Genomic DNA, 27,414 nt, shown 5'->3' on the forward strand with positions numbered 1-27,414 from the left:
GCACATTCTAGCACCCCCGGTCCCCAGCCTGCCTTCAGCCCTGCTGCTCCAGCCCGCCCGCCACAGCCCCAGGCTGCCTGCCAGGGCCAACGGCACACCTTCTAAGCCCCCGTCTCACCAGTCACAGCTTTGCAGCTATGGGGGTCGCCGCCGCGGGGGGCGTAGCCCTCCACGCACAGACACTTGTAGCTGCCATGGGTGTTGATGCAGCGCTGGCTGCAGGGGAAGGTGGTGCTGCACTCGTCCACGTCAGCGCATGTCCGGCCGTCGTCCTTCAGGCGGAAGCCAGGGCGGCAGCGGCACTGCGGGCACAGGGAGCCTGGGGTGGGCACGGGCAGGGGTCTGGGCCGCCCCAGGAACTGCAGGCCTCTCACCTCGAGACCGATGGTCAGAAGCCCCCTCCACCCTGGGTGGCTGGCTGTGACGGGGAAGCCCAGCCTCACCAAGGGAAGCAGGCAGCACACAGGCACTGAGCTGGCCCACGCCAGCTGTCAGGCTCTCACCCCCACCCAAACCACTGGCGTGAGTCCCCAGTGACCGCCACGACTTTGCGTCCCGAGGTCGAGGCTCAGGCCTCCTCTTACGTGACCCGCGAGCCTCATTTGACAGAGCCCATCACCTCTTCCTCCAGTACATTCTTCGCTTGGCTGCTCTCCCGCCCCCAAGGCTGCCCCTGCTCAGGCTCCTCTGCTGCTCCCCCCTCACCTCACTGCCCTCAGTGTGGCTGAGCACAGGGCTCAGGCCTCGGACCTCCCTCTTTTTCATCTACACTCGCCCCCTTCGGGATCTTATCCAGACTCATGACTTAAATGCTGTCTCTATGGTGATAGCTCCCAGACTCTCTCTCCTGTCTGGCCTCTCCCTTGAACTGCAGACCTGCGCATCTGGTGCCTGCTTGACATCTGCATGCCCCTCCTTCTTTCGTGCCCCTGAACTCGTCTGCCAGCAAAGCCTGCTGGCTCTACCTTCCAAACAGATGCAGAACCAACTAAGCAGAGATTTCTGTTGTGCTCAATGCTGGGTCCCCAGTGCCTAGAACACTGCCTGGCAGAACAGGAGCTGAGTTAGCCCTTGTTGGATGGATGAATGAATGAATGAATGAATGAATGAATGAGGGATGGAGAAAGGAGCCCCAGCCAGGCTCGGGAGTGTGGAGGCTCCCACCCGGGGCACAGCACACCTTGAAGCCGATCTTGAGGTCCTCGCAGTCCTGGCTGCAGCCGCTGAGCTTGCGGCTGAGACACTCGTTGACGTGGCAGCCGCGCTCGTCCGAGCCATCGCCGCAGTCGTCCTGACCGTTGCAAAGCAGCGCCTCGGCCACGCAGCGCCCGCTGCTGCACAGGAACTGCGAGGAGGCGTTGCACTTGTGCTCTGGGGGGACGGAGGTGGCGGGTCAGCCGGGTCCTGGGCAGTCTGGGCGACGGGGCCAGGGGCCGAGAGTGGGGAGGGAGCCACGCGTGGGGCCCACCTGGGCTGGTGCAGTGCGGGTTCCTGGGGGCCTCGTCGCTCTGGTCGTGGCAGTCATTTTCACCATCGCACTCCCACTGGCGGGAGCTCAGGCAGCGCCCGTTGGCGCAGCGGAACTCGTTGGGGCCGCAGGTCGGGTACTCTGCAGTGGGAGGGGGCAGGTGAGGCTGGCGGCCTGTGCATGGAGGGCGGGGCCCCCTCCCACCGCGGCCCTGGGCTCACCACACTCGGGGGACTCGTCAGAGCCGTCGGCGCAGTCCCGGTCGTGGTCACACATGAAGTGCTTGGGGATGCACTGGCGGTTCTGACACATGAACTCGCGGTCCTCACAGGTGCTGTTGTACACTGAGGACAAAGGCGGACACGGCCCCTCAGCCCCCGCCCAACCGGCTGCTGACTGTCACCCCCCGACCGTCCTGTGGTCTGAGTGGTAGAATGGGCAGAGCGCTGGACGGGGCGTCTGGACACCTGGGCTGTAGACAGGGCTCTGCCACTGACCGCCTGAGTGACGCCTGCGGAAACACTTCCTCCCCTCGACCTCGGTCTCCCTTTCTGCAAAGTGAGACCGTGGCCCCACCACTCACAGCAGCCGGCTGTGACGCTCTCGTCAGCGCCGTCAGCACAGTCCTTGTCACCGTCACAGAGCCAGCGCTCGGGGACGCACACGTGGGTGCCCGGGCAGGAGAAGGAGTTGGGGCCGCATGTCTTGCCTTCTGTGGAGGGAACAGGGAGCCACTGAGAGACGCAGGAGCAGGAGGAGCAGGGCCAGGCAGCTGGGGTGATGTCCCCACTGCTGTGCTGTCCCTGGGTGGGGTGCGTGGGGGGCTCTGCCCTTCCCGGGGCCACCTCCCCAGCCAGACCCCAGGCCCCTCTCACCACAGTGAGCGGCCTCGTCCGAGCCGTCCCCGCAGTCATCGCTGCCATCACACAGCCACTGCTTGGAGATGCAGCGATGGTTCTGGCACTCAAACTGGGCCTCTGAGCAGAACTTGTCTGGGGCAGTCAGAAGCCACAGTTAGATGGGGGAGGGATGGCGGGTCACCCAGCTGGGCAGGTAGATGCCAGAGGATGGATGGGAGAGACACCCATGGCACCCTCTGTGGGGGGCTCAGCAGGGGCTGGGGAGACGGCCCCCATCTCAGAGTCTGAGGGTCTGGGTTGGGGGCATGGGGTGAATCCCTGGGTGCCCTTCTCAAAGGAGGGCATTTCCTGCGAGGGAACCAAGAGGTGGGGCCTGGACAGGGTCTCAGCGGCTAAGGCGAAGCCCCAACCCCACAGGTCCTCTGGGTGCCTAGCTCAGGTGAGCGGGTGCTTGCGGTCACTCACTGCAGTGGGTCTCATCCTCGCCGTGTTCACAGTCGTCCTCCTTGTCACACGTCCAACTCATGGGGATGCAGCGCCCACTGGGGCAGGCAAAGTAGTTCAGGGGGCATCTGGGGCGCTTCACACCTGGGGGCGAGGGAGGCATGAAGGCACAGCCACCTCGGGGGTCCACTGCCCACCGCACACCTGCCCACTGGCCCGACCTGGGCAGTCGCGCTCGTCACTGTAGTCCCCGCAGTCGTTCGCGCCATCGCACACCCAGCTGGGCGCGTAGCAGAGGGAGGTCCGCTCACAGGGCTGGAAGCGCACGCCCTTCACCCCCAGGCGGAAGTAGCTGCTGCAGTCGGTGGCGCCTGGCGAAGGCGAGGATGAGGGGTGACACCAGGTTCCCTCCAAACACCCTCCCTTAGAGCTGCCGGCCCATACGGCGCCTTCAAGCGTTTTAGAAAGTTGAACCGTGTCGTTCGGGGGGGTTGGGGGGGTGGGTGGTGCTCTGCCCACACTTTCCACTCCCTGCCCCCTCCCTGAGTCCCAGGGAGCCCAGGCCCGGGGCAGACTGGGAGGGGACTGAGGCTGCCATGTGGGCCAGAGGGAAGGCAGAGAGGAGCCCGGGCAGGAGGGCAGGGCACCCGAGGAGGCACCCAGGAAAGGGGCATCACTCACTGCAGTTCATCTCGTCCGAGGCATCCTCACAGTCCACAAACTGGTTGCAGCGACTGGAGTTCCCAATGCAGGTGCCATCCCGGCAGCGGAATTCGCCCACACCGCAGGCCGTCTCTAGAACAGCACCCACCCGGTGCCATCAGGCGGGGTCCTCCCTGGGGGGGCCAGGCAGGCCCAGGCCAGAGCTCCCAGCCCAAAATGCCTGTCCAGCCCCATCATATAGTGCCCTGAACCAGACTCCTTGGGGCCTGGGGACCAAAGATCAGCAAGGGAGAGGGTGGGGCAGGGTTGGGGGCGGTCCGAGGCCCGGCACGGGTCCCACTCACTGTTGCAGGGAATCTCATCAGAACCGTCCCCACAGTCGTCTGCTCCGTTGCACCACAGCATGTTGGACACACAGCGCCCATTGTTGCACTGGCGGAAAGTCTTCTTGCAGCGGCGTGTGTCTGCGGAGCGGGGAGCAGGCCACAGTCAGCAGCAGCTACAGGGGAGGGGCTGCCTCTGATGAGACGTCCTGCATTTGCTCCCTTGACAAACTTGAGGCTTTGCTACGGGCCTGGCATGGGGCTAGACTCCTTCTCGGGTCGGGGTTGCGGGGGGCGGCTTTTGCTCCTCTCACTCCCATGCCGCACCCTGCTGCGGGCTGAGGCTGGTGACTCAGGAGGTGGGGGCCTGGGGGTGCGGGCGGGGGCTCTGGGGCTGGAGGAGGCTCCTTACTGCAGTAGGACGGCTTCTCATCAGACTTGTCCTTGCAGTGGGAGACGCCGTCGCATGTCAGGCTGAAGTTGATGCACTCGCCGTTGGCACACTCGAACTCATCTTGAGCTCGGCACGAGGAATTCACGGCTGGGGAGGAAGGTGGAGGTGCTTCCTGAGGCAGGGCCTTGGGGCTCTGAGTGCCCGTACGCCTCTCCCCCCAGGAACTGAGGCCATCCTGTCGCACCTTGATGAAAGGCTTTGCGGGGCTGGGCTGTTGGAGAGCCTGGGAGGAGACGGTCTCCGTCTACGCCCAGGGCCCCCCGTCAGTGCCCTCCTCCCTCCTCCCCCTCTCACCCTGGCAGCTGAGGTCGTCCTGGAGGATGCGGCCCCCTCGGCAGGAGCAGTTGACGTGGCCTTGGTGAGTGAGCAGACACAGGTCCTGGCAGCCCCCGTTGTTGATGCGACAAGGGGAGAGTTCGCCTGAGGCAGGGATGGAGGACAGTGGGCTAAGCGCGTCCTCTGCTGTGCACACGCAGAATGCCCCCCCACCCCCAACAGCTTCGCCGAGCTTCCTGGCACCGCCTGTGACACGGTGGCTCACGGCTGGGGCGGGGGCTGCCGTGGGAAGGCCGGGTGGGAGCGTTTGGGTGAGCCTGAGGTTGAGGATGTGTGTGCTCTTAGGTGGGGTGACTGGGGCTCTGAGCCGTACTCTGGGGAGAGTCAAGCCTAAGGTCGTGTGTGTAGTGGTGGGCGCCCCGGGGCACGTGTGAGGAGTGTGTGAGAGGCCGGCACAGCTGCACATCTGTGTGGGGGACCCTTGGTCGTCAAGCCAGTGTGGGACCATGTCTGTGCACATGCACACAGAGGGTGGAGTAGGCAGCGCCTGGGATGGGTGTGAGATCAGGTTCTGGCGGGTAGGTGTGGTTCTGAGTGGGAGGAATGGCTAGAGCGTGTGCTGGGGGTGTCCAAAGATGTGAATCAGACCAGTTGTGTGTGTGCGTGTGTGTGTGTGTACATGCTGGCACAGTGGGCAGGAGAGCAAGGCTGGTGGCAGCGGCCCCACTCACAGCTGTTGGTATCATTGGCCACGGCGATGATGCCCATGGGCTGCTGGGGGATGTCCACGCGCAGCAGCTTCATGTCACTGCCCACGTACTTGTTGGCCCGCTGCACGGCCCGCCGCACCCAGTCGGTCCAGAAGATGTGCTCCCCATACACAGCCAATCCGAAGGGGTGGACGGGCTCTGACTTCAGGATCACCTGGGGAGACAGCATCAGCCCGTCAAAGGTATCACTCTGGCCCCTACCTCCACCCCCTGCAGCTGGCTCCAGGGACCAGGGGCCCGGCTCCTTAGACACAGTCACGGAAGGGGCAGGATCTGCAGACACCTGTGATCACCTTCCTCATTTAACTGCTGAGGAAACCAAGCCTGGAAGGCTGAGGATGGCTAAGTGGCAAGGTCAGGGCCTGACTGGGACTCCTCACTGTCCTGGCTCTTCCCACTGTGCCAGGTGGCCTCCCTTTCTCCTGCTTTCTCCTGCTTTCAGCCTGGGCAGTCTCCTCCCTGGCTGACCGGCAGTACCCCAATGTCAGCCCCCTCGTGCCGCCCGTCCCGCCTGCCCCGGAGACTCACATAACGATGGGAGCCGTCATACTCGCACCGCTCGATCTTGTCTAGGGTGGCGTCAGAGAAGTAGAGCTTCTCGGCCCGGTGGTCGATGGCCAGGCCATTGGGGGTGCGGATGTCCTTCTCGATGAGAGTCAGGACATTGGCTCCTGACAGGGCTGCCCGCATGATGCTGGGGTGCTGCTCGTTCCAATTGGTCCAGAACATCAGGCTGGGGGAAGAGAGGGCCACGGAGATCAGGACTCAAAGCCAGGGAGTCCGCCGTGGAGGGACCAGGCCCGGGCGTGCAGACAGCCAGACTCAGGGGTCGGCCAGGGTGTCAGCTAGACACCTGAGGTTGCACCACAGGCAACCTCAGAGCCACCAAGGCCAACACAGCCCCAGTGCCTGGGAAGGGCTGCCACACAGACAGTCTGCATGTGTGGGGGGTGTGTGTGTGTGTGTGTGTGTGCGTGTGTATGTGCACGTGCACAAGCGTTTCTCAGTGTCTGTGAAATGGCCACCTGCATTTACTGAGACAGCGTAGCCAAGTGAGTCAGCCTCTGGGGTTCCAATCCTGGCTCCAGCACCGACCAGCTAGGAACCTTAGCAAGTTACTTAACCCCTGTGTGCCTCAGTGTCCCACTCTATGAAATAGGACTACTACTACTACCTGCCCCATAGAGTGGTTTGAGGATTAAACGACAGCTGTGTGTTCTATGTGAGGATTTTCTATTATTTTTCCCTTCATTTTTCTCTTCTCCTGGCATCCAGGAAACTGCTGAGTGTCTAGTGTGTCCTAGGTCCTGGGGATGCATGGATTCTACCATCAAGTTCCCAAGAATCGCCTTCTCCATAATTTAAGGCCTTTGCATATTTGGGATCTGAGCCCCAGCTTTGCCCCTTACTAGCTCTGACCTAAACATCCCTCTTGGCCCCTCTGAGCCTCAGCTTCCTTTCAGTGAAGGAGGTGGTGGGAACGGCCAGCCATGCCGTGCTTCTCGGGTGGGGGTGGTGGTGAGGCCCCAGAGATGGGTGTGGAAGACCTCCGGGCTGGTCAAGCACTACATGGGTGTGACAGTGTGGTCCTCAGACCACCTGCATTGGATGGCGATTCCTGGGTCTTTGTCCTGCAGATTCACATGCAGTTAGGGTAGGGTGAGGCCAGGGAACCAGACTTCCCAGCGCTCCCCAGGCCACCCTCATGCACCCTGGACTTTGAGAAGCATTGAGCTACACCAAAGCCGGATCCGCTTTTCAGTTCCCTCACAGGACCTGCCCTCTGCCTCCCAACCCCTGGGCCCCTGTGTCCCTTGTCCTTCTGCTGTTCCGGCTACAGAGCTGTCTTGCAGAGCTGCTGGACTTATCTCCTCAAACCTCTCCAGGTCTCACTCTTTTGAACACTCCCCCTCCCCCGTCTCTCCATCCTGCCACTGTGCTCAGGTAGGAAAAGGATGCTTCCCTCCCATTAGGGAGATGCTGGCTGCTCCTGAGCCCATGAGGATAAGGCTCTGGCTTTAAAGGCCTCATCAGGGGAAGGGGCGGGGTTCTGGTGGTTCTTGGAATCAGGATGGGCGCAGATGGAGGCATCTCCCTCTGGCCTCCACAAGAGAAAATGGGTGTCCCAAGGCAGCTGCTAGAGTCATCTTCCTTCCCATCAGGGACACCCACACCCTCAGGTACAGCACGCTCCGTGCTGGGAAGCGGCTTTCCTCCTATCATGATAAACTGCTACACGTGGCAGAACGATCCGTGCTGTCACTGTGGATTCCAAGTTTGCTCAAACCACTCCCCGGGAAAGGGCCGTGGGGAATGGTGGGGAGGAGAGGCTTTCCTGAGGGGCAGGCAGTCAGCACCCAGGGTTGCAGTGACTTTCTAACCGGGCTGGGGGAGGCCGCTGCCCCCTCCACACTGGCTCCCTCACGTTCCTCCAAAGCTCTCGCTCCTTCTGGCCAAGGGAGGGCCTCTCCCAGACAGTTCAGCTCTTTCTCCTGTGCCCTGCCCGGCTTCAGTTCACTCTGTCGTCTTGCAGACCTGGCTCATGCATTGCCCCCTTGAGAACACGTTCCCTGACTTCCAGCCTGGGTCAGGTCCTCGTCACCCACTCATGGAGCTCCCTGCAGCCTCACGAGGGCAAGAATCAAATATGCCGACAAAGAGCTGACACAACCCTCCTCCCCATCGGATCCTCAGCACATTGCTCGTTCTCAAAAACCATTTGCTGAGTGAAGGACTGAATCCCCTGAGCTCAGAGCAAAGGAAATTAGTGGGCTCTGAATCAAACGTGAGAGGCAGGCCGGGGGGCCCAGAGCATGGCCCCTCCATGGAGGCTCCAGGCTCACGAGGGACGGGCCCGGGGGGGCCAGCCCCAGGCAGGTGAAGTCGCCGAGGGTCACGGCAGGGAAGACGGGATCTCCGTCATGAGCCGTGTACATGCAGGACAGGACTGAGGCAGGAAGGACCCTCGAGCTGGTTGGCGGTGCCAGGCAGGCCGGCTTTGGGCTGGGCGTGAGTTACATCAGGGTAAGGAATCTAGGTTTGGTGCACTCACTGTTTCTAAGTAGCTGCTTTTGGGTTTTGTTTGTTCCTTAGTTTCCTAGTAAAGCTTTGAGAAAACATTCCAAGCGCTGCTAAATCCAGGGGAAAAAAGTTTTGCTAGAATGTGGGCCAGCAGTCCTAAGGTGAGGCTGGGGGCTCACTAGAGGCCCAAGTGATGGGGCCGGGGGCTGCCCCTGCAGGAGAGCAGAGTGGGTGGAGGCTGGGGGTGTGTACCACGCCGGGGGGTTTCCTCCCAAATTCTCCCTTTGCAACCTTAGCCCAGCCTCCTGGGCTTCCTCAAGCCTGTCCCCCACCAACCCCCCAGCACCCCCCCGCACCCCCAGCCCCAGAACCTCAACTGGGCTGGGCGTGGTTGAGGCCCCTTGCAGTCTTTCCCTGCCTGGAGCCCTCCCTCCTCCGGCTCTTGCTCAAAGCTCTCATCCGGGCTGCCCTTCCCTGGCCTTTGCAATTCCAGGCCCTGTGCCAACCCACCGCCCCCGTGCTGCCTCTCGGTCTTCGCATCCATCCCTGTGCCGTCAGCAGTTTCCCACCAGTGATTTCTCTCCTCAGCTAGGGAGAGAATGGGCCCAGCTTGAATGGGCCCAGCTCAAGGCTTCCACACAACAGGTGTTCAGTGAACAATCTTTGCTTGAAGCTTGGAGACCCAGAAAGACAGAGGACCTACTTTGTGCCTTGAACATGGCTCTCTGATGAATGAATCAATTAATCACCAAGCCAGAGGGTCCTCCACAGCCCTCTCATCCTCCCCTTGATGAGGCACCTGAAATGTTATTGTCCTCATATTACAGATGAGGAAACCAAAGCTCAGAGAGGTCACGCAGCTGGTCTAAGGTCACACAGCAAGGAAGTGGCTGAGCCCAGGTTAGAGCCAGCCTCCCCTGCTCCTGCATCCCCTTTCCTGGTCTGCCTGGGGGCAGTTCCTGCCACCCTGTGGCCCACTGTCCCCATGCCCTGGGCCCGCAGCTCACTTCTGGCACTCATCCAGCACAAAGGCCCTTGGGTGGTCGTCTCCAGACATGGTGATGACCGTCTCACGCTCGAAGGCCCCCGGGCGGGTCTGGTCCACCGTGTGGCGGGTGATGGTGGATGTCGTGTAGCTTGTCCAGTAGAGAGTATCCCAGCCACGGTGATAGGCCAGGCCTTCCACGGAGCCCACATCTGCGAGGAGATAGGAGCAGCAATGGGTCAGGACACGGCCAGAGAGCAGAGCGAAGGGGCAGCCTGGGCATCCCCATGCTAAGGGGATGGCCTGGGGCACCCTCTCCCTTGGCGTATGTGGGGCTGGACGGGAAGTGTGGGAGCTGGGGAGCGTGTGTGGGTGTGGCCCTCGGTGCCCCCAGCCCTTTCTTCAATCCCTTATTTCCCACCCAAATGATCCATGGTCCATTCCCCTAACCCTTCTTTCTGTGTCTTCCCATGGCTGGATAGATTTGGCTTTATGCTGTGGTCACACTTCCTGGAGCTAGAGTTCTACCAAGTTGGGCGCAAACTGGATTTCAGTAAATCAGTTCCCACGTGGGCTGTACTGGGGAGCTTCCTACTTAGAAAGACCCTGAACTGGATTGTCTGGTAGACATCTTAGGCTCAGGTTAAGAACTAAGTGCATGATGAAAGAGACGTAGCAGAACTTAGGTTAAGAGAAAAAAGATTCAGGGGTTTCAGTGACTTCAAGCTGTCTGGCGATGTGGTTGCCAGAAGGCCGCATTAATAGAAGTATTGTAGCCCGAACAATGGCCCGGAGAGAGGGGACACTTCTGCCAGCCTCTCCTGATCAAGCTACGATTACAGAGTATCGAGTTTAGCTTTGGACACTACATTTTTAGACAGATGTGGGGACTGGATTCTATGAGGCAGAAAAGGGCCAAGGAGGTTGAAAGACAGGTCTGTTTTTATCACCACTGTATACCCGGCTCCTAGTTCCGCGCCTGGCAGGTCTTTACGGACAGGAGTGATGAATGCGTGAACAAATGAATGAGTCAAAGGACCTAGGAGCATCCAGCCCGGAGAAGAGAAAACTAGTGGAATAAGATAGCAGTTTTCAAAGAGCTGAAAGGCTGTCCTAGGATGACAGCTCTAACCCCCCTACCCTTCATGGAGCTCACACAATGTGCCCTGCACCGAGCTAAGCTCTCCCACCTATCGTCTCAGGTCATCCTGTCTCTGTGCACTGGCGAGCAATCTGAGGCTGAGAGAGCACAGAAAACTTGCCCAAGTGACTAAAATCCTGTGTCTGGGGTTGAACCCACCCCACCTCTGTAGCCTGTTCTGTGAGCAGCGGACACACAGAGGAGAGCTTCGGCTTATTCTGTGTAGCCTGGGGGCAGAACTATGACCAGAGGGGGCCAACTCTGACTCCAACTGAGGAGAGACTTTCAAGTAACTACAATGGGTGCAGTGTGATTCACTGGCCGTATGTCAGGGACACCAAGGCAGGTGGGATTCCGATCCGGGGCAGGGGTGGGCTGGCTGGTGTCTGCGGCTTCTCTACCCTGAGTCTGTGCTGACCCTCCCTGCACTCCCCCTTCACTTGCTGGGAAGAATGGAAGTCTGGGCTCACTCTCCACAATGGTGGTCCTGCCCGAGCCATCGTCATTGATCTGCTGGATGTTCCCAAAGTGGATGTCGCTGAAGAAGATGCGGTTGGGGGTGCCCGGGGAGGTGCCTGCTCGGTAGTCGAAGGCCAGAGCGATGACATTCTTCATGTGCTCAGGGTCCTCGAAGGGCTGCACCGGCGCGTTGAGGTTGCGCTCATCCGACAGGTGGATGCTCTTGAGGATGGTGCGCTCCGAGTAGAGCAGGTAGCCCGCGTACTCGCGGCACGACGCCCCATCTTCAGCCAGCATCCCGTGGGCGCAGGCGCAGGCCCGCTGCCCGCCCCCCCGGTACAGGCACAGCTGCTGGCACCCGCCGTTGGCCACCACACACACATTGGTGCCTGGGGGTGGGGGGAAACGGGGAAGGCAGAGGTTACAGAGGGCAGGGCCACCTTGGTGCCTCTGTCATCTCAGCCGAGGTGGAAACTCTGGTTGGCGCCTGGCTCTGCCTCAGTATCCCCAGTTCAGACAACCCTCCAGGCCCCTGAGCTCAACTCCTCAGCCTTGTGGGACCTTAGAGGGTGCCCTGTGGGTCTAACTCCTCTCCCAGCCCTTCGCACTCTGGGTTCCCAGGTGGGGCCCTCCGGCCTCTCCTGCCCAGCCCGGAGCCCCAGCCTCACCTTTCTGTCGGTCCCGGTTGAAGACTTTGATGTCTTTGAGCTGGACGCCGATGCCCGTTCGCAGGGGCACAGAGTCTGTGGCATTGTCCTTGCTCCCGCGCTTGATGGAGCCGTTGGCGTGAGTCCTGGGGGAAGGGAAGGGCCACGAGCAGGACGTCATCCAGGGCCGGGGGGAGGGAACGGACGGCCCAGGGGAAGGCCAGGACAGTGGCCCACCTGTCACTCCAGTAGATGAACTCCTCAAACACGGACACCGAGAACATGTCCATGTTGTTGCTGGATAGAACCACCTCGCGGTCCTCGCCCGTCTCCAGGTCGATCCGCTCGATCTTGTCGGTCCGGGCGTCGCACCAGTATAGCTTCCCATCCTGCGGGCCAGAGGCACCCGCTTCACTGCCAGTCCCCAGGGTCCACTCACTCCTGCCTCTCTCGTCTTTCCTCTCCGTCCTCCACATCCTCCCGCTCCCTGAAATGCTGATCTGCCGACCTCTCGGCATTCTTCCAGTGCCCGCTTCTAAGGGACCCCCTCCGCCATTTCTGGGGTGGTGGGATCCTACTCTGGGTGAGGCGCTGGGCCAGAGGACCCCATGACTCCTTGGGTCCGTATCTTCCCACCAATGGGCACATCACACAAGACTCAACGGGGAGCAGGGCACAGGGTAAGGGGAGCTGCCCCCCAGAGTACGGGGTCCATCCCATCGGCCCCAGGGCCAAGCCTGCATCCAAACCTGATAGTCCACTGAAATGCCGTTGGGCCAGCTGATGCTGACGTTAACCAGCACCACTCGCTCAGTGCCGTCCAGGCGAGACCGCTCAATACGCGGATACTGGCCCCACTCAGTCCAGAACAAGTACCTGGGGTGGAGGCGGAAGAGGGGGGTCAGTCCCCAGAACATGGAGGAGAGGGGGCCTGTGGCCAGAGGGACCGGGCCAGACCAGAGCCAGGAGTGGTCAGCCTGTCCAGCGCCTCACCCCTTCTCCGGGTGGACAGTGATCGCCCGGGGCTTGTCCAGACCCTGCGAGATGACCACGTAGCGGAAAGAGCCATTGAGCCGGGCGACCTCGATGACGTCAAAGCCCTGGTCTGTCCAGTAGATGTTGCCTGAGGAGGGAGTAAGGGGGGGCTCAGGGGTCGGGTGGGGATGCAGGTACCTGGTCCCCTCCAGCCCCCTGATACCCCTGCTTCTCCCCATCTGTTCCTGCCTACCCCTTCTTCTCAGACCCTTCCTTCCGAGATCCCACTTCCCCAGTCCTCTGCCTCAGCTGCAGCCCCTCAGCCCTTCCGCATCTCACCTGCGATCCAGTCCACTGCGATGCCCTCCACGCGGCCAATGCCATTGGTCACCACATCCTCACGCCACGTCTGGTCTCGCTTAGCCCGGCTGATGGTACTTAGGCCCATGTCTACCCAGTAAATGGTGTCATTTTCTGGAGGTGGAGAAGCCAACATGGGGACGCTCAACAAGGTAGGGGGAAGGTGGGAGGTCAAAATCACAAGGGGGTAAAGATAGAGGTGACTGAGAGCTGGGGGGACCAGGGACTTGGAAGCTGAGATAGCAGGGCAGGGGCAGCTGTGGTAAGTGTTGTCCCTTCCAGCTGCGGTCAGGCAGCCTCTCCCTGGAGCCCCAGAGCACACCACCCCAAAGGGAAGGTCATGTCCCACCCCCTCCTGCCACCGAATGGCTCACCAGCATGGAAGTCGATGCCGACAGCCAGGGAGGTCCCCGACACTGGGACCAGGGCGTCTGACTTGTCATTGGGATCCAGGGGGATTCCCCGGATTCCCTCATGCACAGAGTACAGGAGAAAGGAGCCCACGCCTGCAACACAAGCACACTTTGGGCATGGGCTTTGCTGACACCCCTTAAGCTTGGCTTCTGTCACCCTCAAACCCTTTTGATACCTTCTCCCAGCCGTCACACCTCCCCCCTCAACACATACTCTAGCCTGGGGCCTGGGCAGGGAGGTCACCTGGCTGGGAGAGAGCAAGGGAGCATGCAGCTCTGGGGAACCACCTGTGAGACCCCTAGTGCCCACTAGAGGGCAGCAGAGACCTGGCTTTCTCTCCGCGCTCTGCCATCCAGTCCCACTTCACTCCACACAACCCTGCACCCCCAAAGGTGTTAGGGAGAATCTGGGGAGGTTTACACAAGACAATAGGACTGGGTGACTCCCAACTCTAGGTTTCCACCTTAATTTCCTCTTTGTCCTCATCCGTCTGGTCTGTGTCACACCCCTGTCTCTGACACCTCGCTCCTGAGCCAGTCTCCTTCCCAGTTTCCCATTTCTTACCAGGCGCCACTCTCCATGCACCCTAGAATCCTCCCTTGCCTTTATCCCCTCACACAGCCTGTCCTCAAATGAATCCCCTAATGGGTCCTGGTTGCTCAGGCTCCCTGAAAAAAAGGACTCATGGTCGATTGAGTTTGGGGAGACCCCAAACACTAGAGTCATCCCGTGAAAAATTCTGTGCAGATGAGCATATTCAAGGCTCTGAGAAATTGTGCAGCAGAAAAACACTTAAACTTTGTTCAACCCAGTGTTTCTGTCTATAACATCTATCACATCAAAGAGGGAGGTTCCCAGGAGTGCACTTCCGGAAATGCTGTCCTGGGGCAGGCTTGTAAATCAGTCAGCAAGTTCTTGTGAAATGTCTCTGAGTTTCATCCCTTCTCTTCAATCCAGCTGCTAAGCCCCAGCCCAGGCCAACAGCCCCCTGACTGGTCTGACTGCCTTGGTTTCTCCCTCCCCGACTCAGCGGGCTCTCTGCCGCCAGGTTAATCTGCCCCAAACACCACCTTCCAGGTGCTCCTGGCTTAGAACCCGTGGAGCCCCGCCTACACCACAGCCTCACCCATGGCTCCCCACACCCTGCGCCATGCGGGTTGGCACCTCAGGGCCCTGCACACACCCTCCTATTGCTCTGGACCCCTTGCCTTGCACATCGTCCCTTCTTCAAACCACACACTCAAATCCTACGTGCCCTATAAAACCCAGCAGCCAACATAACTCTTGCGTGAAGTGGCCCTGGCGCCCCCTCCAACATCTATTTCTCCAAAATCCTACTGAAGCCAGAGCCACTTCATGTTGGCCCCCTCTTCTGGTTAAGGCTGCAGAGCACAGGGACAGGGACTTCTGCCCCCTGGCTTCCTCCATGGCAAGCAGCACAGTGGGCGCTGACTAAGCATCTAACCCAGAGAACACTTAATACACGATGAGCTCGGTCCTGTCCCCAAGTTGAGAAGAGGAAGGTGGGCTGTAGAGTAGGAAGGGTCGGGTTGGGTTGGGGACCAGGGTCAAGGCGGGGAGCAGAGGCAGGGGCACTGACCCTCGCAGGCCTGCTGGCCACTCCGGAGGCTGTAGCCAGCTGTGCACATGCAGGAGCGGGTGGACTCCGAAGTGGGCAGGCAGAGCTGGGAGCAGTCGCCGTTGTTGACGCTGCAGGGGTTGGTGCCCTCGTGGTCTGGGGTCAGGTGGGAGGCAGAAAGAAAGGGTTAGTGGCTCTCCTCGGGACCGCGGTGTCAGGCTCACACTGCCTAGGGACAGGATGGTCACCCCTTTACCCTGGACCTTGTGGGGGTCACCACCCAACCCAGCTCTCAGGTCTTCTGTCCTGCAGGGCCCTTGGACCTTGTGAAAGAGGAGCCCCCTTGGGTGGTGAGCAGAGCCTAACCCATTTTCATTCCCATTCGCTTGCTTGCCCGGGGGTTCCTGCAGCCCCTCCTGGCCACAGCCCCGACCTCTGTGACCCCCATCCCACTGCCCCTGCCCCTTGCCCCCCACCTCACCCAGGTGGATGCTCTCATCGTAGACCTTCATGTGCATCACCAGGGTGGTGCTGTTCCGCAGGACCACGGACCCCGAGCCGTCAGCCTTGTTGCACGTGCCCATCTTCTCTGACACTTGATCTGCCCACCACAGCTTGTCCCCTGTGGTGGCAGGAGGGGATGAGACTCTGGGGAAGGCCCCGCCCCCAGGCCAGCCCTGTCTCCTGGCCAGTCCGGCCCGCCTGCTCTGCTCTGGTCCCTGCTCCCATCCAGTGGCCCTCACCCATGATGGCCAGGGCGGTAGCCTTGCCCAGCTGGTTCCGCATGGCATCGATGACCTCTAGCCCACTCCCGTCCAGGTTGCAGCGGTTGATGGTATGGTTCTTGGAGCTGATCCAGTAGAGTTTGCTTTCAGGGAAGTCGATAGCCAGGCCTGGAAGAGGGGGGGTGTCACTGCCAGAGAGCACGGCACCAGGGCCAGGATCCAGGAGCCTGACCCAGCTGGGCCTCTCACGTCTGGGGATAGGTACAGATTATGTGTGTGGTTTTGGGAGGGCGGTGAGAACAAGTACTAAGCCAGGAGTTTGGGGAGATGGAGGGACAACTGGGGAGAACCCTGAGAGAATCTCCTGGTGGAGGAATTAGGGGAGGAAGGGCTGCAGGGCAGCAGGGTAAGCTCGTACCCACAGGGCCCCTCTGGCCACTGAAGAGCAGGGTGCGGTTGCTGCCGTCCATGTTGGCCATGCTGATGTTGTCACCGTCTGTCCAGTAGAGCTTCCTGGGGGTGCCAGGAGGGGAGGGTCAGGGTCCTCTTCTTCCCCCACCCCACACCCCATGCTCCCCAACCCTGGGCCCTGGACCTACCCACGCAGCGGGTGGACAACCAGGCCGTGCGGCTGCTCCAAGCCCTGCACCACCGCATTCTTGAAGGAGCCGTCCAGCCGGGCCACGTTGATCTGCTTCTTGTTGGTGTCGTAGCTTGTCCAGAACAGGTTTCGGGACACCCAGTCGACAGCCAGCCCATGGGCATTTGGCAAGTCTGGGGACACAGTGGGGAGTTGTGATTGGGTGTTTTCAGGACACAGGTCAGGAAGCTCGAGGGGAGGGGCCAGCCTGGTTTCTGGGGGAACAGGGATCATGAAACCAGGACTGGAGCACAGAGAGGGAAAAGAATTTGGAGAAGGAACATCAGGACCAAGGGCACCAGGGAGTGGGGCTGGGACAAGGGTTGGGAGCGAGGGCGGGGTTGGGGGGGGTACCCATGCCCAGTAGGGGTTCCAGGGCCAGGACAGAACCTGCAGAGACAACCGTCTCCACGCCTGTGCCGTTGATGAAGGCCCGCTTGATGGCCTGGGTCCGCACGTCGGACCAGTAAACGCGCTGCTCTCGGGCGTCATAGTCCAGCACCGTGACGTTGTCAATATCAGGCACCGTGAAGGAGATGATGTAGTTGTAGTAGGGGGCGTCCAGGTCCACGCCCCGGATCTCCATCTGACGTGCGTACAGCAGGAACTTCTTAAACTCTGTGGGCAAGGGGCAGGTCACTGAGGGCGGCCCCCTGCCTCCACGCTTCCCACCCCCCCGGATTCTCCTGGTTCCTTCTGTTTGCTGCTGGCCCTTGGCTATCAGGGAGAGCCTGTTGGGCATAACCTTCCTGCCGGAGTGCCAGCCTCTTCCTACATCAGTTGTCTCTGGAGCCTCTCCATTCAGGCTCCTCCCAGCTGAGACTGCCTACCTTCACTTAGAACCTGGTGCTTGGGTACCTGACCCTTTCCCCTTCAGCCTTGGTTTACCCTGGCTCTGGAGGGGCGGCCTCCTACCATAGCAGGTGGTGTTGTCCTTGTGGAGCTTCATGAGGTGTGGGCAGGCGCAGGAAACAGTCCGGTTGTAGTTGATGAGGCACAGGTGGGAGCAGGGGCCCCGGCCCCCATTGGCCTCACAGGGGTTGGGAGCTGGGAGGGCAGGGGAAAGCAAGAGCATCCAGTGACCCTACTGGCCCTGCTCACCTGGCCTACACCCTCTCCACTCCCCTTCCTGTCCCAGCATCGCTGCTGCCAGACCCACCTCTGTCAGCAGGCTGGCTCACCCCCGCCGCCCCAGCACAGACCCCTCCTCTCTTGGAAGCTTCTACAGAGGCTGCTGGCTCCTTTCTGGTCCCTTACCCATGGGCTGCCGGGAGGGGTGATACACCTGCAGGTCGAAGGGCTGGGTATTGGTCCTCTGTACCACGGTGACATTGTGGCCGGTCCACTTGTTGGCCTTGGCCAGCGTGTTTGTCCGCCAGTCCGTCCAGTACACCTCGCCACCGTACAGTGTCACTGCAAACGGGTGCGACAGGAACTCGTGTCCCCGAAGCACCTCCATGTGACCGGAGCCGTCGTAACGGGCTGAGTAAATGGCGTCTGACCTGAGAGCGTGGTCGGGGCAGAGTGAGGAGCCGGTGGGGACCTCAGACCTCGGGGCACGTGGCCTGGGGCTCCCACCCTCCATGCCCCAGCCCACGGCACCCTGTGGAGCAGGAACCACGTGGCTCGAGGTCTGGGATCCCAGCTCTGACCCCAATTCCCCTGACCCAGGTCTTTCAGTTTGCTTCTCCCCAGGGCTGCGGTTAGCACACAGGGCTGTGGTGAAGACTAGAAAAAGGCACCCCCTTTGGGGACACCACCTAGAAAAAGTCTCCCCCTCCCTGGGCAGACAGAGCCCCTAGGAGAGCACACAGATGTGTGAGTGAGGGTGGTGGTGCACTTCGGCCCTCGGCGGGCACTCCTGTGCTGGGGGCAGCCCTGCCTCTAACCTCTTCCATCTGCACCTCTTCCCCAGCCCAGATTCCCCCGTCACTCAGTCCTCTTCCTGGGCCCTTGGCTGTGTGGCTCTGGCTCCAGCTCCCCCGGGCCTTCTCACCACCCTCATGGCTGCCAGGTCCTGGGACCCTTGGCTCCACCCTGTCCCTAAGGAGGAGGGGAGGATGGAGGCCTCCTGGGTGAGGTGCCGGGTGCCGACCTGGCGTCGATCCAGAGGATGCGCTTCTCCAGGTAGTCCACGGTGAGCCCGTTGGGCCAGCCCCCAGAGCCCGTCTCCCGGTGGATGGTGCGGCGCCCAGCCCCACTCATGGAGGCTGCCTCGATGCGGGGCAGGCTGGCATCCCAGTCCGTCCAAAACAAGATCCTGGGGAGTGGGGAGGGGGTCAGGATGGCCAAGGTCGAGGGCCGGGGAAGGGGCTGTGCTAGGATCCTTGGTGAAGGCCGGAGGGAGCGAATAGCATGGAGGAGGCAGCTATGCCTGGCCCGGCCCAGCTGAACGAGGCTTCAGGGGGGTCACGAGGCCAGAACAGGGCTGGGCGGGGTCCTCACCCATCCCGGGGATCCAGTGCAATTGCCCTTGGGTGCTCAATGTCACCGGCCAGCAGCGTGGTCCGAAGGGTCCCATCCAGCTTGGCCACCTCAATCTGGTCCAGGTTACTCTCCACCCAGTAGATGTTGCCTGCAATCCAGTCTACAGCCAGGCCCTCGGGTGTGGCTAGGCCGTACTGAATCACCACCTCGAAACTGGTCAGGGCTGGAGAAGAGAGGTTGCAGGAGGTTAGAATCACCTGGGGCGGGGTGAATTCACGATATCCTAGGAACCCTGGATGGCCTGCCCTCAACCCTGACACCTCTGCGAACACCTCTGGTGTGCTCCAGATTTGACTGGGGTTCCCAGAGCCCCCAGTCTCCTCACCCAGGCCCCCTACCCCAGGAGATCAAGTAGAAGCCTGGCTTCTAGAACACTGGAGAAGGGGAAGTGGCAGCTATCTTCTGCCTGCAACTCTCTGAAGGGCTAACCCCTGGTAGGAGGTCAGAGCAGAGGGTGAGGGCTTTGGGGAACAGACCTAGACCCAATATGAGGCAGACAGAACTTTCTAGAAGTCACTCCACAGACAGTCCTAGAGGTTTTTCGATGGTTTTATATACATATATATATATGTGTGTGTACATATATATGTATATATATGTCATTAATTTAGAAACCATTACATAGTGTGAACATTTTCACAGTCTACTTAGCCATCCCCTTGTTGATGGATATTTGAGATGGTTCCAGGTTTTCTCTATGACAAAAAATACCAACTCCTCTAGTAAAATGTGCTTCTTTTAAGTCTTTGCTCAGACGTCAGCTTCTCAGGGGGCCTTCCTTGACCATCCTATTCAAATGCCACTCCCATTTTCCCTACCCACCTTGCCTCCTTTCTCTTTATCCACAGTGCTACCCGCTCCGTCACAGTCCGTGTTGTACTCATTTGCTGTGTTTATATCTGATGTTCCCACTGGTGTGTAAGCTCCATGAGGGCAGACATTTTGACCTGTTTGCTCCCTGCTGTCTCCCCTGGGCCCGGTGTGTGTGGCAGGGGCTCAGGAATGTGGGTTTTTTTGTTTTTTGGTTTTGGCCGCGCCGAGGGGCATGCGGGATCTTAGTTCCCCGACCAGGGATCGAACCCGTGCACCCCTGCAGTGGAAGCACGGAGTCTTAACAACTGGACCGCCAGGGAAGTCCCAGGAATGTGTATTATTAGTGAAGGAAATCTGTGATGGGTCAGGCCGCCTTGGGACAGAAGGCAGGGTTCAGGTACCCCACCCCTAAATGCCTTTTTTCTTGCAAGCCTGCAATTCTGGCCATTCCAAAGAAAGGCTGATCATTTTGTTAATTATCAGTCTGGCAGCTCTGCTGACAATAATTATGGGGCGTCAGGCACTGAGACCCACAGCAAAATCTAACCCAATTAACAAGAGTGTGGGGGACAGGGGAGCTATGGGCCTCTGCTCCCGGCAGCCTGCATCTGGTCCCATGGTTCTGAGCGCCCAAGGGCCCGGTCTGGGTGCACTGGGCCCCGCGTCGGTCCTGGGCAGGCGGTGGTCACCTCCGTTGTCCAGCAGCTTCCCGCGGTAGATCTTGTCCTCCACCACGTCGGTCCAGTAGAGGGCGCTCTGGCTGAGGTGGAAGTCCAGGGCGATGGTGTTGCGCAGGCCGGGCACCAGGACGCTGTAGTCCCCTTTGTGAAGGTCGATGCGCCGGATCTCATGGCGGTTGGAGAAGATGATAAACGGCTTGAAGGGGTCTGGGGAGGGGTGTGATGGGGTCACAAGGGGCCTGTTGCCTCCAAGCCACCCTGTCCAGGGGCAGGGAGGGTCTCCATGGGCCCTGGCACAGGGCCTGGATGGAAACCTCAGCCTCTGGCATTCGGCCGCCCAAGTCCAGCCTACTGCAGCTCAGGGGCCTGCCCGGCCTGCCCAGCTGCCCGGCCACCCCGACCCATGTCTCACCCAGGCTGCGGCAGCTCTCGCCGTCCGGCTCCAGCACCCAGCCCTCATAGCAGGAGCACTTCACACTGAACTTGTTCTGGTCGCACTTCTGGCTGCACTTGAGGTGCTTGGCGCAGTAGCTTTGGATCTGGCAGGTGTGGTTGTCAGGCCCCAGCTCCATGCCCAGAGGGCACGAGCACACAATGCCTTCGCCAGGTGCCACCGAGCAGTTGTGACTGCAGCCACCGTTATTCAGAGAGCACTGGTCTGGGGGGTGGGGAGCAAAGGATCAGGGTCAGGATCTGGAAGGAGGCAGGACCGTGGCCTGGCTGGGCCCCAAGTCCCCAGTAGCCGAGATGGCACCCTGGCACCCTGCCTGTGGCGTCCTTCTTTCCATTCCTCTGTCCCACTGCTTCCCAGGCTCCCTCAGGACCACGGTTGGGACCCCGGCACCCACCACGTAGGACCAACCCTCTCCTTCCCCCAAGGAGCACCCCTCCATCGTGGCTCCATCTCTCTCTGGTCTCTATTTCCCTGCCCCTTCTTGAGCCACCGTGGGGGCCCCAGCCTTTCGCCTCTCTCTGGGAGGGTCCCCTTTCCTCTCTCTCTCCTGATGTAGGTGTGATTTTGGGGGGGTTGTGGTAGGGAATGTCCTGCTCTGGGTCCTCTGACACACCCTGGGACCTGCCAGCCCTGAATGATGACCCATCAGCAGTTCTCAGGGCCAGTCCTTATCTCCCACTCCTCTCCTCCGAGAACCTGACTCTGCTTGGCTCAGAGGAGATAAGGCTGCTCTGCTCTGCTCTGCTCCTCATCCCCAAGTCACACCATGTGGCCCTCCCTGACCCCCATTCTTCTGATCTTGAATGCACACCCTCCTCCCCTGACCTTCTCACTCATTCGGCAGGATGGGAGACTACCCTGACCACATCAACCCTGGTGCCTTCATCTTGAAAGCCTGCTCTGCACTGCTCTGCAGCACAAGTGTGGCTGAGTGGGCTGTGCCTGCAGGGTGGGGCTGCACTGCACCACAGCACTTCACGAGCGGTGTGACCTTGGGCCAGTTATTTAACCTCTCTGAGCCTCAGTTTTCTCATCTGTAAGATGGGGGTGAGGATCATATCTGCCTCACAGGGCTCCTTTATGGATTAAATGCTATAACAGTGTGATGCTTAGCACAGCCTCTTGGCAAAGTGAGTCCTAAATCGACACGGGTTTTTGATAATTGCTCTGGGTACTACTTGCCCAGCTGCCAGAGCTGCCCTTTTCCAGTCTGAGACCTTTCCCCACAGAGCTTGTCTTGTTCCACTGCCCTGGCCTGGCCCAGACTCCTTATCCAGCCCCCCTGCCCACTCCTCTGCTGGGGCCTCTCCTAGGCCCAGGCCTCACCGCAGAGCTCTCCCTCATCCGAGCCATCTCCACAGTCATCGTTGCCATCACACAGCTTGTCAGGGGGCAGGCAGACCGAGGTGTTGTTGGCACAGGGGTGTGAGGGTGGCCTGCAGGCCAGAGACTCACAGTTCTCCTCATCCGAGTTATCCTCGCAGTCGCTGTCGCCATCACACACCCATGCTTTGCTGATGCACCGAGCTGGGGGATGCATAGAGCATCAGGGGCCAGGCCTGGGCAGCAGGGCTCTCTGTGCCCTTCTTCCCAGACCCAGTGGGCTTCTCTAACAGGGTCATGACTACAAGGCTTTGGGGTCCACTAGGAACCTTGAGGCTTTTTCTGTCAAATTCACATGGGCAACAAAGAAAGCAGGAATCTGTAGGAGGTGTTGAAGCTCAACACCGGTGAGGGTTTTGGTTCCCAGGGCCCTTAGTGCAGGCCCTGGCCCCTTCATACCTTCCCCCATGCATCAGGCACAAGCTTTCTCTGTGCAGCCTTTTGCCTCACAATGTTCCCACCCCACTCCTCACAGTACGGTGCTGTCTCCCTTGCCACTGCTCTGCTCTCAACAGGGCCTCCTCCTGTCCATGTTGTTTCCCTTCAATCCTTTTTACCGGAGTCTTTGCAGCCAAACTTGACATTGGGGTCACAGACGTGGGTCACTCCCTCACAGCTCTTCTCGTCACTGGAGTCCATGCAGTCAGTGTCCCCATCGCAGCGCCACCGCAGGGGGATGCACAGACCATCCAGCCGGCACTGGAACTCATCATTGTGGCAGCCACCAGGAGGTCTTGTGGCTGCAGGGGGACAGGTGGAGGGCATGGGGGGGTTAAGGGCTCCAGGTCAGCTGTTCCCCTCTCTACCTTCTCTACCCCCTCCTGCTATACCCAGCCTGGGGCTATGAGCTGAGGCAGGGATGGAGAGTTCTCTGAGTCCTGCTGACACTCCTTGAAAGCGCTAACTCAGAGTCAGGGCTATTACACCTTCCAGGACTCAGAAATCATCTTGTCTAATCTCTCTGTTTTACACACGAAAGCCTGATTGGATAAGCAATTTGCTAAGCCAGAGCTCAAATGCCCCCACCTTAGCCTAGCCTCCATTTCATTCATTCACTTCACAAACACTTATTGAGCACCTACTGTGTGCCAGGCACTGTTTCAGGTGCCAGCATGAACAAGACAAAGTCCTTACCCTCATGGAGCTGAAGTTCTAGCAGGGAAGAGAAACAGTGAAGACGTGACACAAAAATCCAGAATGGAACTGCAGGTAGTGATCAAGGCTATGCAGACAAAGCCAGGTCAAGGCCAGGGAGGATGGGATGCTACTTGAGACAAGACAGTCAGGAAAGGCCCTTAAGCAGGAGATGTTTGAGCAGAGGCCTGAATGACGTGAGCCATGAGATCAACTGGAGTTGCATTCCAGGAAGAGGGAACAGCTAGTGCAAAGTCTCTGAGGTAGGACCATGCAAGGCATATCTGAAAAATGCCCAGGGCATATTTAAGGCTGCACAGTTGGAGTAGAGTGAAGGAGGAGATGAGTGGCAGGAATGCAGGTCAGATAGGTTGGGGGAGTCCTGCAGGCCATGGAGTGGGGCTCAGCATGAATTCAGAGTGTACAGGGAGCCAGTGCAGGCTTGAGGGCAGGGCTGGGGGAGAGATCTGACATGTTCTGTAGGATCACTCTGGCTGCTACGGTGAGATCGGACTCAGGAGCCTGGGGAAGGAGCGGAAGCAGCACCTGAGGCACAGGCAACTGTGCACAAGCCTCACCTTACACTCCCGCTCCCCCGCATGCCCTGCTCCTCCTACCTGCCCCACTATGAACACAGTCGATGCGCTCATCTCATGCCTGGACTTCAGCAGCAGCCTCCGAGCTGATTTTCCTTCCTCAGGGCCCCTGAACCTCTTTCCAATCTAATGCCCCTCCAGGATTGTCTTCTGAAAGCATTTCCTACACCTTATCACCTTCCAGCTTTGAGATCCTTCGAAGGTCCCCAGTGCCTGACCTGCTTTCACCTGCTGTTGTAATCTGCCCCCTCCAGGCACTGCCTCATTCCCCGCTGTCCCCTCTAGTCTGAGGGGCCCCACTGGCCCCTGCAGGAGTACTCAGTTTCACCTTCTAAGTCTTACTGCTGGGTTCTCCAGGCCACTCCCACCCTCCATCTAAAGACCCTTCCTCTAGTTACCGGGGGTAAGGGGGGGAAGGATAAAATGGAAGACTGGGATTGACACATACACACTACTATATATAAAATAGATGACTAATAAGGACCTACTATATAGTACAGGGAACTCTAATCAATACTCTATAATGGCCTATATGGGAAAAGAATCTAAAAAAGAGTGGATATATGTATATGTATAGCAGATCCACTTTGCTGTACACCTGAAACTAACACAACATTGTAAATCAACTAGACTCCAATAAAAATTTAAAAAAAAAAAGACCCCCTCTCTTGTCCATTTACCCACAGCCTAATCCCTCATCGGGGCCCAGTTCGGATCCCACCTCCTCCGGAATGGTCCCAGACCATTCCAGCTCACAACCATAGTTAACAACTGCTACCAATCATGACATCCCTGCTTCCACGGGCCAGGTCCCCTCACATCTCCTCTCACTTCACAGAGGAGGAAGCCAAGGCTCAGATGAAGCAACTTGTCCCAGTTCGCCTAGCTTGTGAGGGGCAGAGAGCTCTTCCCACCTCACCACATCACGGGCCTCCAGGGGTCCTCTTCTCAGAATCCCAAGGCACTATTACCTGTCCCACTCACCCGACCCTTCTCAGAGATGGCCCTCAAGGCTCAGTGACTGTTTCCCGGGCCTCGGGTCACCCTCCCCATCCTCCCTCTTAGTCCTGGGCCTGCAGTGGGTACTCAGTGCTTTCAGTACTGTCCCCACTATGTGCACCTTGATTCTACAAGGCAGAGGTTGTAAGCTGGTGGTCCAGGGGCCAGATGAGGCCTACAGAGAGATTTTGGTCTGCCATGTTTTTAAAACTTTTCAAATCAATTGCCAGTTGTATGGGTTGATTTGCTCTCCCTAAAAAGATGCTGAAGTCCTAACTCATAGTACCTATGAACATGACCTTATTTGGAAATAGGTCTTCCTTTCCAGATGATCAACTTAAGATGAGGTCATTAGGGTGGGCCCTAATCCAATATGACTGCGTCCTTATATAAAGAGGAAACCTGGATACAGAGACAGACACGCACCCAGCGAGAACGCCAGGAAAGATGAAGGCAGGGATCTGGGTAAAATAAAGCATGTACAAGCCAAGGAACGCCAAAGATTGCCATCAAACGCCAGAAGCTAGGAAAGAAGCCTGGAATAGATTCTCCCCCAAAACCCTTAGAAGGAACCAACCCTGCCAACATTTTGGTCTTGGACTTCTAGCCTCCAGAGCTGTGAGAAAATAAATTTCTGTTGTTTAAGCTACTTAGTTTGTGGTACTTTGTTACAGCAGCTCTAGGAAACTAATATACCGGTGCTTTAAAATGGGTAGATTTCACATATAAATCTGCATTTCTGACTTCTCTTGACGTCAGGGCAATCTTGGGTCTGCATTCTTCCATGGTAATCATTGGCCAGGGATGAGAAACCAACATCCCTTGAGGAGGTCTGTGCCTTCCAGTAACCCCCGCCTCCACGGGGGATCCCACAGACGCTAGGTCCTGGAGGCCTGGGCACTGGGGACCCCACAGAGCCAACCCTTCTCTCCTTTGGTCCCCACTGTGCTCATTCACCCCTACCCCTCTGAGCATCCCTTTTTCACGATACCAGCTACCAAACACGAGCTGTGTGCCTTCCGTGCATGATCTCACTGAAGCCCCACGTCAACATGATGATGCCCGTGCTATTATCATCCCCACTTTGCAGATGAAACTCACAGGGTCCCATGGAGATTAAATAACTTGCTCGAGGCCACCCAGATAGTAAGCTGCAGAGATGGAGCTCAAACCCAAGGCCACCCAACTGCAAAGCCTGAGATCTTAACAGCGTGTGACAATGATTTGTCGACAACCTCCCTCTCCCACAGGACTGGAAACTGCTGAAGGATAAGAGCCACGTCTGGGTTATCTCTGGTTCCCAGATGGTGGCAACACGCAGTGGGGAGGGTGGATGGATGGTGGATGGTCTGGTCCCCAGCCCACCGGTCGCTAGGCGCCCACCCTGGTTGGTGCAGTTGGCGTGTGTCTCATCGCTGTAGTCCCCGCAGTCGTTGTCCCCATCGCAGGTCCAGTGCTCGGGGATGCAGCGCCCGCTGTTGCACTTGAACTGGGTGCTAGAGCAGGAGTGGCTGCAGCCGGCCTCGTCACTGTTGTCCCCACAGTCATTGTCTGGGGGGGAGGCAAGAAGGGAAGAGGAGAGCAGGGGGTCAGCAAGTGGCCTTCTCTATGACCCCAGCACGGGGCCCCCACTCCCACCTCCCCATTCCCACCCTCGACCCACCCCAACCCTCCCACTGAGAAAATAAAAAACAGAAAAGACACAGAAACTGCATAGACTGCAGCATGCACCATGGCCCATGCGATGGGGGCAGGGAGAGGCAGGGCGGGCTCCAGGAGGGCCCTTCCCTGAGTCTCGGAAGGCTGGGGCTGGGGACGGGACTCATTCTTTTCCCGTTTCAGCAGGGTGTGGGAACAGGGGTCCGCTTGCTTTGGGGGAAAGGCAGGGATTTCTCTGGCTCTGGAGGGACAAAGGTGGGCGGAGTATAGGTGAGGCCTCTCTGCTGGGGAGGGAAGGTGTTAATCAGGCCCCGCCCTGAGTGTGGGCATCACCGGCCGCAAGCTCTGGGCTCCCGACTCACGAGGGGCACTGCCTGCAGCTGGAAAGGCCGGGGGGGGCCCCTCCTGAAGGCATCTGAGGGTGACTGAGCCAATGTCCTGCTTTCTAGGCCTCGTGGGGGGGCCACCAGACTTCCCTTCACATTTTCAAGACGCCTGAGAAGACGGGTTTGGCCGTCCCCCTTGGGCTGTGTTCCTGCCTCTTTTCCAGCTGCCTCTGCATCTCTGACGCTCTCTTTCCCCCATGTCTTGGTCTTCTTGTCCCCACCTCTCTGTCATCTCTCCTGTGAAAGGCTCCTTCTGCCCTCTCTGCTTTCCCTTTCACTGTTTTCTTTCTCCCTCTGTCATCTCCTCTCTCTTTTCTCTCTTTGCTTTTCCTTCACATCCTAGGAGCTCTGGGGAGGGGAGCTGCATGGGGCTCCTGGGAGGAGGCCCAAGGCCAGCTGGGGCTCTAGGGGAGATGGTGCATGTGCTTCTATGCACTGACCGGCAGGCTCAGGACAGGTCTTTTCATCAGAGCCGTCCCCACAATCCTTCTCTGAAACACAGAAACCGCCAAGGCAACCATTGGCACACGAGACACGGCAAAGATGAGGGGCAACATGGGGCTGACCCAATACATCCTCACACACATTAGCCAGGGCTCGAGCCACTGCTGCGACACGT

The 27,414-nt window shown here is 59.1% G+C and overlaps 1 protein-coding gene across 1 annotated transcript in view; it reads right to left on the reverse strand.

The window, feature by feature from the left end:
- The window catches only part of LRP1 (LDL receptor related protein 1), a 79,377-nt gene that overhangs the window by 15,399 nt on the left and 36,564 nt on the right, over positions 1-27,414 (reverse strand). The window contains exons 20-56 of the mRNA XM_061205131.1: positions 26,134-26,301; positions 22,579-22,761; positions 21,965-22,165; positions 20,597-20,842; positions 20,194-20,391; positions 18,650-18,854; positions 18,300-18,464; positions 17,462-17,706; positions 17,120-17,251; positions 16,595-16,822; positions 16,164-16,338; positions 15,983-16,077; positions 15,583-15,732; positions 15,321-15,461; positions 14,861-14,995; positions 13,221-13,352; positions 12,826-12,960; positions 12,505-12,634; positions 12,261-12,387; positions 11,749-11,900; positions 11,533-11,657; positions 10,876-11,253; positions 9,287-9,476; positions 5,787-5,991; positions 5,220-5,412; positions 4,507-4,632; positions 4,171-4,299; positions 3,780-3,899; positions 3,454-3,567; positions 2,994-3,143; positions 2,794-2,916; positions 2,344-2,460; positions 2,052-2,180; positions 1,690-1,812; positions 1,469-1,609; positions 1,181-1,371; positions 119-302 (exon numbers count right to left, since the gene is read on the reverse strand). Of these exons, the coding sequence (XP_061061114.1) occupies positions 119-302; positions 1,181-1,371; positions 1,469-1,609; positions 1,690-1,812; positions 2,052-2,180; positions 2,344-2,460; positions 2,794-2,916; positions 2,994-3,143; positions 3,454-3,567; positions 3,780-3,899; positions 4,171-4,299; positions 4,507-4,632; positions 5,220-5,412; positions 5,787-5,991; positions 9,287-9,476; positions 10,876-11,253; positions 11,533-11,657; positions 11,749-11,900; positions 12,261-12,387; positions 12,505-12,634; positions 12,826-12,960; positions 13,221-13,352; positions 14,861-14,995; positions 15,321-15,461; positions 15,583-15,732; positions 15,983-16,077; positions 16,164-16,338; positions 16,595-16,822; positions 17,120-17,251; positions 17,462-17,706; positions 18,300-18,464; positions 18,650-18,854; positions 20,194-20,391; positions 20,597-20,842; positions 21,965-22,165; positions 22,579-22,761; positions 26,134-26,301 (6,081 nt within the window). The remainder of the gene's footprint in view (positions 1-118; positions 303-1,180; positions 1,372-1,468; positions 1,610-1,689; positions 1,813-2,051; positions 2,181-2,343; positions 2,461-2,793; positions 2,917-2,993; positions 3,144-3,453; positions 3,568-3,779; positions 3,900-4,170; positions 4,300-4,506; positions 4,633-5,219; positions 5,413-5,786; positions 5,992-9,286; positions 9,477-10,875; positions 11,254-11,532; positions 11,658-11,748; positions 11,901-12,260; positions 12,388-12,504; positions 12,635-12,825; positions 12,961-13,220; positions 13,353-14,860; positions 14,996-15,320; positions 15,462-15,582; positions 15,733-15,982; positions 16,078-16,163; positions 16,339-16,594; positions 16,823-17,119; positions 17,252-17,461; positions 17,707-18,299; positions 18,465-18,649; positions 18,855-20,193; positions 20,392-20,596; positions 20,843-21,964; positions 22,166-22,578; positions 22,762-26,133; positions 26,302-27,414) is intronic.

Source organism: Eubalaena glacialis, chromosome 11 (assembly GCF_028564815.1).
Source record: "Eubalaena glacialis isolate mEubGla1 chromosome 11, mEubGla1.1.hap2.+ XY, whole genome shotgun sequence".
NCBI lineage: Eukaryota > Metazoa > Chordata > Mammalia > Artiodactyla > Balaenidae > Eubalaena > Eubalaena glacialis.